This window comes from Sorghum bicolor, chromosome 10, assembly GCF_000003195.3.
Source record: "Sorghum bicolor cultivar BTx623 chromosome 10, Sorghum_bicolor_NCBIv3, whole genome shotgun sequence".
Lineage (NCBI taxonomy): Eukaryota > Viridiplantae > Streptophyta > Magnoliopsida > Poales > Poaceae > Sorghum > Sorghum bicolor.
Genome location: NC_012879.2, coordinates 12,939,576 through 12,954,817, shown reverse-complemented (window position 1 = coordinate 12,954,817; position 15,242 = coordinate 12,939,576). Strand labels below are relative to the sequence as shown.

The 15,242-nt window shown below is 41.1% G+C and overlaps 2 protein-coding genes across 2 annotated transcripts; one reads left to right on the top strand and one right to left on the bottom strand.

Moving 5' to 3' along the window:
- Nucleotides 1,353-7,526, top strand: LOC110431371. The gene is made up of 8 exons (XM_021450450.1): nucleotides 1,353-2,311; nucleotides 2,860-2,996; nucleotides 3,099-3,205; nucleotides 5,911-6,114; nucleotides 6,220-6,312; nucleotides 6,393-6,491; nucleotides 6,688-7,032; nucleotides 7,193-7,526. The coding sequence occupies exons 4-8, from the start codon at nucleotides 5,950-5,952 to the stop codon at nucleotides 7,445-7,447; spliced, it is 957 nt and encodes a 318-aa protein (XP_021306125.1). The 5' UTR covers nucleotides 1,353-2,311; nucleotides 2,860-2,996; nucleotides 3,099-3,205; nucleotides 5,911-5,949; the 3' UTR covers nucleotides 7,448-7,526.
- LOC8073736 lies at nucleotides 11,433-12,122 on the bottom strand. Its single transcript, XM_002436829.2, has one exon. The coding sequence runs from the start codon at nucleotides 12,028-12,030 to the stop codon at nucleotides 11,599-11,601; it is 432 nt and encodes a 143-aa protein (XP_002436874.1). The 5' UTR covers nucleotides 12,031-12,122; the 3' UTR covers nucleotides 11,433-11,598.

The following is a 15,242-nucleotide window of genomic DNA, read 5'->3' as shown; positions in this document are numbered from 1 at the left end:
GATGGGGGCTCGGGCGAGGTGGCGTTGGCGCCCGAGCCCAAGAGGGGTCGTGCGAGGTGGAACTTGCGCCCGAGGCCAAGGGGTCGGGCGAGTCAGAGCTTGCGCTTGACGCCAAGGGATCGGGCGAGGCGGAACCCGCGTCTGAGCCCTGGTGATCTTGGGTGTTCTTCTTTTATTCTCCTTTTTTGTATTTTTTATCTCTTTAATTTGGGTATCCCTTTTTATGGTACCCAACACTATGGCGGATGCACAGCAGGCCAGGCCAGATCCGCGCGGCGAGGCTACTGGATCCCGTGGTAGGGAGGCGGATCCGATGATTGAGGCCGGCAGTGCTCCTCCAGCTAGCAATGGCGGCAGCGGTTCATGGATGGGCTCTGTGGGCCCGTGGATGGGCTTAGCGGGCTTATCCATGTGTTTTCTTTTTTTTTGTATTTTTCTACGCGATTAACCAAGGCGGGCAAACAACCAACTCGGAAAAGGTCCTATTTATTGTGACCTTTTGTCCGAGGCGGTTATGATATCCGTCTCGGTTAATCAATTTTGCCCGTTTCGGTAAATATTTTGTGTAGTAGTGTTGGGCTCTGCTGACCAAGTCAACATGTGAATGATGCGTCGCATGGATTTTACGACTTAAAACTATTAATGCTATGTTGGACAAAGATGCGATCTACCTCCACTGGGTCCTATGCCTTAGACTCCTGCCATGGGTTTACATTTGCCATCCAGAACTAACATTATTGGTGGATTACAAGATCTACCTCGAGGGCCTTGGGCCTCAGCCTCATGCTGTGAGTGAGGGTGGAGAGTGAGGACCAAGAACCGAGTAGGACCTAAGATAGATAGGAGTGAAAGTGATGGATGATGGACCCAAGAAATTTTGGTACTATAATACTGCCTCCATCCTAAATTGTAAGTCATTTCATGAATCATGGAGAGTCAATGCATCTCAAGTTTGACCAAAATTATAGAAACAATTATAAAGTTTTGTGGCATCAAATAGATATACTACGAAAATATAAGTAATGAAGAATCTAATGATACTTAATGATATCATAAATGTTATTATCCTATTATATAAATTTGGTCAAACTTGAGATGTTTTGATTCACCAAGATTCTTGGAGTGACTTATAATTTGGAATGGAGTGAGTATTATATATAGATTCGTTGACATGTTTTGAAAGCGAGAGGCATTATATATTATGGTCCCTCGGTTGTATCCAACATGAATATTCTAAAGTTGATGAGAATATGAACTAGTCTAACAGAATCCATTGAATTGTATACGAAATCAAATTCGATGTTCTCTTGTTTTTATGTGGACTGATGCTTCATTTTGAGGAAGGCTGAAGCCAGAACTATTTTCCATTATTTAAAATAATTTGAAATACTCCACAGTACAGACACATATGACACACCATACATGTTAAATTACAAAACAAGAGATAAATACACACGGCCATGCAGTACCAGTAACACACAACTTTTAACTTGAACTTAGATTACTCTCCGAGCGCAAAGGCAGGGGCATCGAAGGTGTCAGACAGCACTACACCACAACACTAAAACAACAATGGACGTCGGTTGCTAATGATACAAATTTGCATTGAACGATCCGTTGTTAAAGGTTCGCCTCGGATGCTCCGTTGCTGAAATTCAATACTTCGATGGATGGGCCGTTGCTATAAGTATTTTCATTTTGCGTTGAATCCTCCGTTGCTATATATCACGAATAGAGATGGATGGTCCGTTGCTGAATAAAATTATCCCAATGGCGCCATTTTCGGCCCGTCCCGCGAAAATTTTGGCAAAAAAAACCCTAAGTCACCAAAAGGAAGACCGCTGCTCCAAACGAGTTGCAGTTTCACGCCCCCAAGCCTCCTGCCCGCGCCTCCACACTGCAGCACGCCCAGACGCTCGCCTCCAGACCGCCGCCCCACCCGCCGCCCGCTCGCCGCGCCTCCACACCGCTTCCCCCGCTGACGGCCGCCTGCACACGCCGCCCCTGCCGAGTCCCGCCCGCCCGTGCTGCCACACCGCCGGAATTCTCAGTCCTCGGAGGTCTTCGCCGGCTGGCGAGCTCGTCACCCCAGTCGACACCGGCCGGCCGCCCGCCCGCCTCCACTCCCCGGCCCCGGCTGGATCTCCGGCCCTGGACGCTACTTGCCCCAGAGGTCCGCCCCACGGCATCGATCCAGGCTGGCCGCCCGCCCTAGGACAGCCCGTGTGGCTCTGTTCTTGCAGGTTCGATTGATTTGCGTCACCAAATTTCTGCTCCGCAAGATCCCACAGCCAAAGGTGTGCAAATCCAGGTGAGGCCCATCAACGGTGGTAGCAGATCGACATGCATTTGTCTAGGCTTTGTGCGGATGTGCTTTTGGCAAAATAAAATCGATGGAATTGCAGCGGTGCATGCTCGTGAGCTGTGTGCTCCCTTTATTTTGCTGCAGCTAAAAATAGGAGTAGGCTGCTTGCGTGTGCTCTGCTGGCTTTTGGCTTGGGCTAAGCCCGTCGTCTTTCTGTGTTGTGCCTAGTGTGCTAGGTGATGAACCCTGGAAATTCAAGCCCCCCAAAATTACAAACTTTTTTGTCATCTGCACTAGTATGGCAACTAGCAAGAATCATTGCCTGTCTATCAAGTGTTGTGTTCCTGACTTCTGATCTTAGAGTGCATATGGCTTGTTATTTTTTTGGATTTGCTTGAATATCACTAATTCTAGTTTTAAGATTTTTAGAGTTCTTTTATATAATTGGAGATTTTATTTTAAGACATATTAGATGATGCTTTTCAATTCAGGATAATAATACTTTTACTATGTTTCGTCATATTACTTACGGTATTTATAATTTTGGACACCAGGAAAATAAATTCATTATTGTGGGTACATCTGTATTCCAGAAGTTGTAGTTGTAGGTGAAAAACTAAATGTTGGTGGGTTGTATTCCTGATTGTTCTCTTGTGCATCAGTAACATATATTGAAGAGATTATTGAAGAGGTAAACATCAGCATGACCTCTCAAACTGATCATTTATGTCTGCCCTACACTTTGAGTATTGGTCTAAATAGGCATCTTATATGGTATCACTTGTTTTTTTAGTAAAGGAGGTGGTGAATATCTTCCAAGCTTTTCTAAATTTCCAGAACAATCTAGCAGCCGACCTTCATTGCTAAGAAGTTGACAGTTGAAGGAGCTTTTGTGAATCGGTAAGGTTTTATTTATCTAGTTCTCCTCAATGACTACCAGATTGCCGTGTTCTAAGCTACAAAATTTGTCTTGTTGATTTGTATTGATGTGTGATGTTGTAGTGGGAAAATAAATATAAAGAAAGCCTCTTTATCTACCCACAAATGTCTAAGGATAAGACATGGATTGAGAATGAGCCTAGGTACAGACAAGAACTATTTCTTAACTGCTTAGACATGATCTAGTTAAAATGGAATTTAACATAATGAATCCCATGTAGGCACACCAAGGTATATGCACAAGGTGTGAATGGTTTCATAGCTTATGCATTTAAAAATTCAGCAATAGGAAACAAGATATTATGCCCTTGTAGAAAGTGTGCAAACTCATTTTGGAGAGAGGCATGTGATGTACGTGAACACTTGATATGTGATGGGTTTTTAAGGGGGTACACAACCTGGAACTTACATGGAGAAGCTAGTTCATCGGATGTGAATCCTAGGAATAGTGATGATGTTGTCCCTAGTGAAGAGGCTGAAGATGATGAAATATCTGAATTGCTTAGGGACCTAGCTGGTGGTCTAGATGATAGAGGGGATTTTGAAGATGACAGTTCTGATGAGCAGCATAGTGAGGACCTACGAGCCCTCCAAAAGTTGGTAGAAGCCAATAGCCAAGAGCTGTACCCTACTTGCAAGAAATATACAAAACTACGTTTCTTGATTAGATTGCTTCACACCAAGCTTCTTGGAGGATGGACTGATAGAAGTTTTGACATATTACTGGATCTTCTTAATGATGCATTACCAGAGGGTTCAGCACTACCAAGAAACTTCCATGAATCTAAAAAATTGATTAAATCAATAGGTCTTGGGTACAAGAGTATCCATGCATGTGAAAATGATTGCCTTCTCTACTGGAAGGAGCATGAAAATAAGGATGTATGTCCAAAGTGTAAGGTCTCACGGTGGAAATCCGTTAGGAATAGCCTAGATGGGAAGCATGTTTATAAGGTTCCTAAGAAGGTTCTTCGCTACTTCCCAATAAAGAAGAGTCTCCAAAGGCTGTTTCTATCATAAAAAACAGCGACTCTTACAAGATGGCATGATGAGCAGAGAACAAGAGATGATTTTCTTAGGCATCCAGCAGATTCTCCTCTTTGGAAAGATTTTGATGATAAACATCCAGAGTTTGCTAAGGACAGCCGCAATATCCGTCTGGCATTTGCCACTGATGGATTTAATCCATATAGGAGCCAGAATGTTACTTATAGCATTTGGCCTGGTATATGTATACCTTTAAATTTTGCACCTTCAATGTGCATGAAGCAATCAAACTTCATCCTTTCCTTTTTGATCCCTGGGAAGCATGCTCCTGGTCATAATATGGATGTGTATTTTGAACCACTTGTTGAGGATTTGTTAGATATGTTTGTCAATGGAGTTAGAACTTATGATCCTTCAAAGGGGGGGCATTTCCAGTTGCGTGCTGCAGTAATATGGACTATTACAGATTTCCCTGGTCTAGGATATGTGTCTGGTTGTGTTACATCTGGTGAAGCAGCATGTCCTGATTGCCACTCTTTGATATGCTCACTTAGACTTGGTAATGGCAGCAAGACCTGCTATATGGATCATCGTAGGTTCTTGGATGGAAACCACCCATTTAGGTTTGATGAGCAGAAATTTGGTTCTACGGAGCTTAGGCAGGCACCGACTCCACTTTCTGGAGAGGAAATTTTAGAGTGTACTAAAGATCTTGTCACAGTTTTTGGCAAGGATCCATCTGGAAAGAAACCAGCAAGCAAGAAACGCAAGGAAGGGGATCCTCTTGTCATTTTCAAGAGATCTATTTGGTTCAAACTTCCATGTTGGAAAGATTTGATGATGCGCCATAACTTTGATGTTATGCACATAGGGAAAAATGTCTATGAGAACATTGTTAATACATTATTGGGCACCGATGGGAAATCTAAGGATAATCTTAATTCTCGCTTGGACCTTAAAGCTCTTGGTATTAGAAGTGACCTTCACCCAGTTGAAATTGAAGACCAATTTTATATACCACCTGCCTCATATTCAATGAGTCCTGATGAGAAGAAATTATTTTGTCAAATACTAAAAGGGGTAAAGTTCCCTGCTGGTTACGCGTCTGATATTCGACACAACATTCATGTTAATGAGAAAAAGGTGTTTGGGCTAAAGAGCCATGAGTGCCACATTGTTCTACAAGACTTGCTGCCGCTAGCTATAAGAAAAATATTGCCAGAGATAGTTAGTGCTGCAGTGTGTCGTGTTAGTCATTTTTTTAAGAAGATTTCTGCACCTGTTTTTAGAAAAAGTGACATGGATAATCTAGAGGCTGATATAGCTGAGACCTTGAGCCTTCTTGAGACCATATTCCTTCCATCTTTCTTTGACATGATGGTACATTTGATGGTTCATCTTCCTGCCCAAGCAAGAATGGCTGGTCCAGTACATTTTCGTAGCATGTGGCCTGTTGAGAGGTAATTTCTTTGGCAGATTGAAACTTAAGAAACAAACTTAAGGGTAGTTCTTACAGGTTTAGAACATGATGAGGCTATTATATTTGTTTATAGGTTTCTGATGCGACTTAAGGGTAGTGTTCGAACAAAAAGCCATCCGGAGGGATCTATCATGGAGGGTTCTTTGTTTTACAGCATCCATTTCAGCTTATTTTGCTTGACTGGGTTGTTTTCATCCAGAAACGATTTGATATAGATGATGCAGCCTTGGAATGGGTTATGGCTAGTGCTGGAGCAAAATGGAAGCAGTACAAGGCAAAACTTAAGCGACAAATTTTTGATGAAACATTGACTGACGAGCAATTGAAGAACCTGCATGGTCATAGAATTGATGTTCATGAATTGGATTCTCTTATCAAATATTGGAGGTCTCCTGAGTCTCAAGTAAGGATTAACTGCTTGTGTTTTAGCCATTGAACTAAATTGTTATTGCTCATATAACACTTATGTAATTCTAAGTAGTAACTCTTGTAATACTTCTTTTCATAGGCTCTGGCGGCTAGAGGAAAAAACAATCGTGCGAAGCTGAAGTTTCTTCATACATCGGGTAGTGTGAGCTATGCTTCAGCTGCACATAAAATGGTACATTCTCTTATCATGTCATCTCATTTGAATGGATCATTTTTGGGGCATTTTGACCTGTGGAAATTTAAAACTTGTAGGGTCAGCAACTTGGGCGCCCTCCTCGAAGAGATGAAGTCTATATAAAAACACATACTAGAAAAAATGGAGTTCCTTTAATGCCAGCAGCATCAACAATTGTAAGTTTTTGTACAAAGTCTAGACCAAACCTAGTTTTTTATAACCACATATTGATTCTTGGCTGCAGTAGTAGTAATAACCACACATTCATTCTTGGTTGTAGTAGTAGTAATAACCACAAATTCAATCTTGTCTAGTAACAGCATTAACACTAGTCTGTAGTAGTAGTAATAACCACATATTCATTCTTCCTAGGCTGATCTGCAAGAAGTTGTTAAAGTCTATCCGGAGTTGATGGACAGGACAATTCAGCAAGGTGATATTTTTGCTGTTGTTTGTGGAGAAAAGGAGCCAAGGGGGCGAGTCCGTTGTTTGGGTCTAGGACCAACTCCTCAGGACATTGGTACCCCAGGACTGAAGGCGTACTCATCGACAAAGCTTCAAATACAAGTTCTGGCACGTCAACAGGCTGAAAGTGAAAATCTAGTGCTTCAACAAAGAATCTTAGAAATGCAAGAAAGGGAGGAGCAGAGCATGGCACGAGAATCTCCAAATGTTGAAACAAACTCACACAATGGTTCTAACTCAAGAAAGCACATGGTAAAGTACATCAAAAGGCCTTTTCACAACATGGCTCTAGTATAGAAATCTAAATTCTGGTCATATACTAATCTGAACTTGTATTATCTAACATGTCCTAATTGTCATATTATATTCAACACTTGCTTTGTTGTAACTGTTCTTCCAATGCTTGATGTAGAGCCCACCGTATGAGAAACATGCTGAGGCCAATCAGCATGTTCAGGGTGAAGAAGATCATGACTGTGTAGGTGATGACTATGTAGAGAATGAGGAACTTGATGATGAGGCCAATCAGCAGGTTCCAGTCTCCAGCAGCTCAACAGACTTCTTCCTGCATGCGGCGTCTCCGGCGATGACCTCTGCACCGGCACGGTGGCTCTCGATATCCTGGGACGCCATGACTTACAAATGGAGCTGTGTGTGTAGCGCCTAGAAAGAGACTATACGTAAACTGTATGTAGCTGGCAGCTCTTGAGAGCGATGAAGTGTTTGTGTGATTGGAGATGGAGGAACTGCACTGCACATATATAGGAAGGCAGGCAAGCTTTTACAAACTGCAGAGAAGCATTGCAAGACGACGTGCAGTCTTGTTTGACTTCGTTGGCAAAGGGCGTTGAACTTGACGAGGACCATTTTGGTGTGCTTTCCATCAGGTCCGGCAGACTTGACCGTTTCTCTACGTACTTAAAAAAATTCTAGCTCCAAGTGAATTGATACCTGTAAATTAGGTTAAACTCTATACGATCTAGTAGGCATGTCGGTACCTCCTATTTTTACATCGTTTCATGTCTCCTAATAACTGGTTATTATTTTTTAACCATGGTAAAATTTCTCGGCTGCCGAATTTTTGTCATCACGTCGCCTTCTACTGGTTTAACTGGTCAAAGGTACAGAAAACGTTCCAAATCACTAAAAATTCCAAATCAGTGTCAGCCACCGGTTCATCATAATGTATTTAAATTTTGCTGGTTATAAAATGTTTTTTTAATAAAAGATAGTTTATATGCGGCTTCATCTATCGACAGATAAAATGAGGCCAATTATTATAATATTTTGTCAAAAGGCCAACACACCACTAAAGAAAGGTCTAACTTAAAGCAAAAAAATAGCCGGAATAAAGCTGGCTAAGAAGAGGTAATAAATCTAGTTGAAAGCCATCCACTAGAATCGAAGAATTTTAAGGTTGACGTCTCAAGATACTGCCGCGTTGAAACCCATTATGTAGAACTTCACATCGCGGCAACTGTGCCCACTATCGAAGCCAATGAGTTCCCTAAAAAGTACCTACAAAAAAGTTAGTCTACTTTTATAAAAATCACCTCGTTTCTCCTTAACCACACAGTCTAGGTAAGTGCCGCTGCTGCTATTAATAACAATGTCTTTAGGTTTTTATTACACCTCTTGGACCACATACTAAAAAGGTCATTTAAACTTAGGGTGGGTGATATGCCAAACAACTTATGTACCGAACGTCACAAAAATTTAACATAAAAATAATCCAGAAAAAGGTATTGAATGGTTTCTGGAAAGTGACAGAAGCCACACGTCGTGTCACCAGAGTGTCGCCTAACAAGGTTATCCTTAGTTAATATTACACCTTTTTTTAGGTACCACAAAAAATTATTTTTGCAGGAACTCTAATTTGCAAAATATTTTGTGAGACTATAATGCCATTGTTAATTAACGCAGCATACACGAATTTGACAGAGAAGCTTCCAGATGAATGTAACGCCCATCCTTTTCTTCATGTAAGTTCAGGTCCTATAAAGAATTAACAATTCTATGCGAATCCCTTTGGTTTAAACCCACAAAATTTCAGCGAAAAGAAATATTTAGTGGGAATGAACTAAATATTGGTGCCACAGAATTTTATTTTCTTCTTACAATATTGAACAATGCTGGGAATCTATCCTTTAGAGGTTTATTTCCCATCCAGGTGTCAAACCAGAATCGGATTTGTGACTCGTCTTTCACCTTGAATGAGCCAAATCCTATAAAGGTGTCTTTAACATTCATTAAGACTTTTCCAAAAATATGAGTATGTAGGTTTTTTAACATAGCTCCCAAGGATCTTATCTTTTATATATTTATTCCTTAAAAGTTCTTGCCACAAACTATCCTCATTCAGCAATTTGAATAACCATTTACTCAACAAACATTTATTTTGAATGTCCAAATTTTGTATACCTAGCCCACCTTGTAGTTTAGGCTGGCATAATAATTCCCACTTGGCTAACCTACATCAGCTCTTGTGCTGGTCATTTTGCCAGTAGAATCGTGATCTAAAGCAATCATTTTTTCTAACACTCCTCTTGGGAGTTCGAAAAAAGACAAAATAAACATCGGTAAACTAGAAAAGCACCGAGTTTATTAAGATTAAACGCCCCCAACCGAAAGCGTTTTACCTTTTTAACCACTGAGTCTCTTTTCAATTCGCTTCTCGATCATTTGCCAGTCTTTGTTATTTAATTTTCTAGTATGCATAGGAAGACCTAGATAGCGAAAGGGAAACGTCCCAACTTTGCATCCAAACAATTGCAAGTAAAATACTTCATGCTCTTTTGCTTTACCAAAACAAAAGATTTCACTTTTGTGGAAGTTTATTTTGAGCCCTGATAGTTGTTCGAAAGTACTCAATATTAATTTCATATTTATCGCTTTCTGAACACCATGACTCATTAAAATCACCGTATCATCCGCATACTGTAGGATAAATAAGCCATCTTGAATAAGACGAGGAATAACCCCTTCAACTTGCCCTGATTCCTTTGCTCTAGAAATTATTATGGCCAGCATATCCGCCACTATATTAAATAAAATTGGCGACATTGGGTCACCCTGCCGTAGGCCTTCTTTTGTTTGAAAGTAAGGACCCAGTTGATTATTAACCTTAATATTAACATTTCCCCACTGTGTCAATTGTTCTACCCATCTGCACCATTTTATTGAAAAATCTTTCATTCTTAGTGTTCGTTGTAAGAAACTCCATTTTACCTTATCATACGCCTTCTCAAAGTCAATTTTGAAAATTACCTCATCCTGCTTTATCGAGTGGAGTTCATGTATCGTTTCATGAAGAATTACTGCCCCTTCCATGATATTTCTACCGGGGAGAAAAGTTGTTTGTGTTGGTCTAATAATTTTATGGGCTACATTAGATAATCTATTAGTTGCCACTTTGGTGAAGATCTTGAAAGAGACATTCAACAAATAAATTGGCCTGTAATGTTGGATCAGTTTCACATCCTTATGTTTAGGTAGTAAAATTATTGTTCCAAAGTTTAGACTGTTTAGTGGAAGTGAATCATCATAAAAGTCCGTGAGCCATATTCGCAAAAAAAAAGTCCGTGAGCCATCAAATCATCTTTTATCAAAGACCAAAAGACCTGATAAAACTTTGGCAGCCAGTCGTGCTGGTGCCCAGCATGCTGCAGGCGAGCAGCCACAAACCTGAATCAGCCAGCGTGTCGATGGGACTTGGACCGCAATGGAGAGGCTGGAGGCGGAGCACATGCTCATCGGAGATCTAAGTAGGACGTGGCTGCGAGACCCATGGCTGAAGGGCTAAGAGAGGATGGTGGCAAACGACGGCTGGGGTGGGGCAGGACTGCAGGAGGTATGGTCTGCGGAGAAATGTGAGAGCACGGGCGACCCATCTCTGCCCCCATACCCCACTCGGTTCGCCTGTGCCAAGAGCCGCCGGCGTCGCCCACTCTGGCCTTTCCTGCTGGGGAGGAGGGAGGTGCGGGGGACGGCGGAGGGCAACGAGATCGGAGGACCGCGGGAGGGAATCGTGTCGCGGGGCTGCGCCGCCTCACTGTTGGTTGGCGCCCGTGCCGCCGCTCCCTCGACGGACAAGCCCAAGGAGGCTCTTGACGGGTAGAGACCAAACCAACCCGCAATCGAACGGCTGCCATTACAAGTTCGCCAGATCAAACGGTCAGCGGGCTAACAGGCGACGTGGCCTATCTCCGCTTTTGGTGCAGAAATCGTACCATATCTATTGAAAGTAAAACGGCAGGTTGCAAGAGACCCTCTTCTATTTAGAAAGTAAAAAAAGAATTTGTCTATTTGAATTAGGATTTCTATTCCTATTTAGTTTATTCAGATTCAGAGAGATCTATTTGTCCTAACTATCTAGGGTCATAAAGTCTAAATGAAAGAAACTCTTTATTGTCTGATAGTTTTTTTTTGTGAAAATTTATTGTCCGATAGTTAAAGGGAGATGGACCAAACAAATGGATATAAGAAAAAAAACTGAAATTTCTCTCTTTATTATTAGGGATAGATATGGTCCGTCGGATGTATCCAACAAGGAGATTCTATAGTTGATGTGAATATGAACTAGCCTAACACAATTCATTGAATTGTATACAAAATCAAATTGGATGTTCTCTTGTTTTTATGTGGACTGATGCTTCATTTTGAAGAAGGCTGAAGCCAGAACTATTTTCCATTATTTAAAATAATTTGAAATACTCCACGACACATATGACACACCATACATGTTAAATTACAAAACAAGAGATAAATACACACGACCATGCAGTACCAGTAACATACAACTTTTAACCTGAACTTTGATTACTCTCCGAGCGCAAAGGCAGGGGCATCGAAGGTGTCAGACAGGCCGGTGCCGGTCTTGAAGGTGATCTTGTCCAGCAATGCCTCAGGAACATAGACCTCGACAACGCTAAGCCAGAGCATCAGCTCCTTGGTTTTCACACCGGTGATCTTCCTTAGCTTGCCTTTCTCAGCGAACGCAGTCACCTCAGAGGCATAGGACACTGTTTGTTTGATCTTCTTGAACGTGTGCTCGACCTTCTTCTTCCTCTGCACCAACCACATGAACCCCGTCTCTCGGTTGTACCCGAACTCCTGGATGTCCTCCATTGGAAACAGGCCCTTGGGGAGGCCGAGCTCCTCCAGCAGCTCAACAGACTTCTTCCTGCATGCGGCGTCTCCGGCAATGACCTCTGCACCGGCACGGTGGCTCTCGATATCCTGGGACGCCATGACTTACAAATGGAGCTGTGTGTAGCGCCTAGAAAGAGACTATACGTAAACTGTATGTAGCTGGCAGCTCTTGAGAGTGATGAAGTGTTTGTGTGATTGGAGATGGAGGAACTGCACTGCACATATATAGGCAGGCAGGCAAGCTTCTACAAACTGCAGAGAAGCATTGCAAGACGACGTGCAGTCTTGTTTGACTTCGTTGGCAAAGGGCGTTGAACTTGACGAGGACCATTTTGGTGTGCTTTCCATCAGGTCCGGCAGACTTGACCGTTTCTCTACGTACTTAAAAAAATTCTAGCTCCAAGTGAATTGATACCTGTAAATTAGGTTAAACTCTATACGATCTAGTAGGCATGTTGGTACCTCCTATTTTTACATCGTTTCATGTCTCCTAATAACTGGTTATTATTTTTTAACCATGGTAAAATTTCTCGGCTGCCGAATTTTTGTCATCACGTCGCCTTCTACTGGTTTAACTGGTCAAAGGTACAGAAAACGGTCCAAATCACTAAAAATTCCAAATCAGTGTCAGCCACCGGTATCATAATGTATTTAAATTTTGCTGGTTATAAAATGTTTTTTTAATAAAAAAATAGTTTATATCAGACTTCATCTATCGACAGATAAAATTAGGCCAATTATTATAATATTTTGTCAAGAGGCCAACACACCACTAAAGAAAGGTCTAACTTAAAGCAAAAAATAGCCGGAATAAAGCTGGCTAAGAAGAGGTAATAAATCTAGTCGACAGCCATCCACTAGAATCGAAGAATTTTAAGGTTGACGTCTCAAGATACTGCCGCGTTGAAACCCATTATGTAGAACTTCACATCGCGGCAACTGTGCCCACTATCGAAGCCAATGAGTTCCCTGAAAAGTACCAGCAAAAAAAATTAGTCTACTTTTATAAAAATCACATCGTTTCTCCTTAACCACACAGTCCAGGTAAGCGCCGCTGCTGCTATTAATAACAATGTCTTTAGGTTTTTATTACACCTCTTGGACCACCTACTAAAAAGGTCATTTAAACTTAGGGTGGGTGATATGCCAAAATACATATGTACCGAACGTCACAAAAATTTAACATAAAAATAATCCAGAAAAAGGTATTGAATGGTTTCTGAAGAGTGACAGAAGCCACACGTCGTGTCACCAGAGTGTCGCCTAACAAGGTTATCCTTAGTTAATATTATACTTTTTTTAGGTACCACAAAAAAATATTTTTGCAGGAACTCTAATTTGCAAAATATTTGTGATACTATAATGCCATTGTTAATTAACGCAACATACACGAATTTTACAAAGAAGCTTCCAGATAAATGTAACGCCCAGACAAAAACATCCATTTCTTCATGTAAGTTCAGGTCCTATAAAGAATTAACAATTCTATGCGAATCCCTTTGGTTTAAACCCACAAAATTTCAGCGAAAAGAAATATTTAGTGGGAATGAACTAAGTACTGGTGCCACAGAATTTTATTTTCTTCTTACAATATTGAACAACGCTGGGAATCTATCCTTTAGAGGTTTATTTCTCATCTAGGTGTCAAACCAGAATCGGGTTTGTGACTCGTCTTTCACCTTGAATGAGCCAAATCCTATAAAGGTGTCTCTAACATTCATTAAGACTTCTCCAAAAATATGAGTCTGTAGGTTTTTTAACATAGCTCCCTAGGGTCTTATCTTTTATATATTTATTCCTTAAAAGTTCTTGCCACAAACTATCCTCATTCAGCAATTTGAATAACCATTTACTCAACAAACATTTATTTTGAATGTCCAAATTTTTTATACCTAGCCCACCTTGTAGTTTAGGCTGGCATAATAATTCCCACTTGGCTAATCTACATCAGCTCTTGTGCTGGTCATTTTGCCAGTAGAATCATGATCTAAAGCAATCATTTTTTTCTAACACTCCTCTTGGGAGTTCGAAAAAAGACAAAATAAACATCGATAAACTAGAAAAGCACCGAGTTTATTAAGATTAAACGCTCCCAACCGAAAGCGTTTTACCTTTTTAACCACTGAGTCTCTTTTCAATTCGCTTCTCGATCATTTGCCAGTCTTTGTTATTTAATTTTCTAGTATGCATAGGAAGACCTAGATAGCGAAAGGGAAATGTCCCAACTTTGCATCCAAACAATTGCAAGTAAAATACTTCATGCTCTTTTGCTTTACCAAAACAAAAGATTTCACTTTTGTGGAAGTTTATTTTGAGCCCTGATAGTTGTTCGAAAGTACTCAATATTAATTTCATATTTAAAGCTTTCTAAACACCACGACTCATTAAAATCACCGTATCATCCGCATACTCTAGGATAGATAAGCCGTCTTGAATAAGACGAGGAATAACCCCTTCAACTTGCCCTGATTCCTTTGCTCTAGAAATTATTATGGCCAACATATCCGCCACTATATTAAATAAAATTGGCGATATTGGGTCACCCTACCGTAGGCCTTCTTTTGTTTGAAAGTAAGGACCCAGTTGATTATTAGCCTTAATATTAACATTTTCCCACTGTGTCAATTGTTCTACCTGTCTGCACCATTTTATTGAAAAATCTTTCATTCTTAGTGTTTGTTGTACGAAACTCCATTTTACTTTATCATACGCCTTCTCAAAGTCAATTTTGAAAATTACCTCATCCTGCTTTTTCGAGTGGAGTTCATGTATCGTTTCATGAAAAATTACTACCCCTTCCATGATATTTCTACCAGGGAGAAAAGTTGTTTGTGTTGGTCTAATAATTTTATGGGCTACGGTAGATAATCTATTAGTTGCCACTTTGGTAAAGACATTCAACAAATAAATTGGCCTGTATTGTTGGATCAGTTTCACATCCTTCTATTTATATAGAAAAATTATTGTTCTGAAATTTAGACTGTTTAGTGGAAGTGAGCCATCATGAAAGTCCGTGAGCCATCGGATCATCTTTTATCAAAGACCAAAAGACCTGATAAAACTTTGGCAGCCAGTCGTGCTGGTGCCCAGCACGCTGGAGCCGAGCAGCCACAAACCTGAATCAGCCAGCGTGTCGATTGTGGACCGCAATGGAGAGGCTGGAGGCGGAGCACATGCTCATCGGAGATCTGAGTAGGACGTGGCTGCGAGACCCATGTCTGAAGGGCTAAGAGAGGATGGCGGCAGACGATGGCTGGGGTGGGGCAGGACTGCAGGAGGTATGGTCTGTGGAGAAACGTGAGAGCACGGGC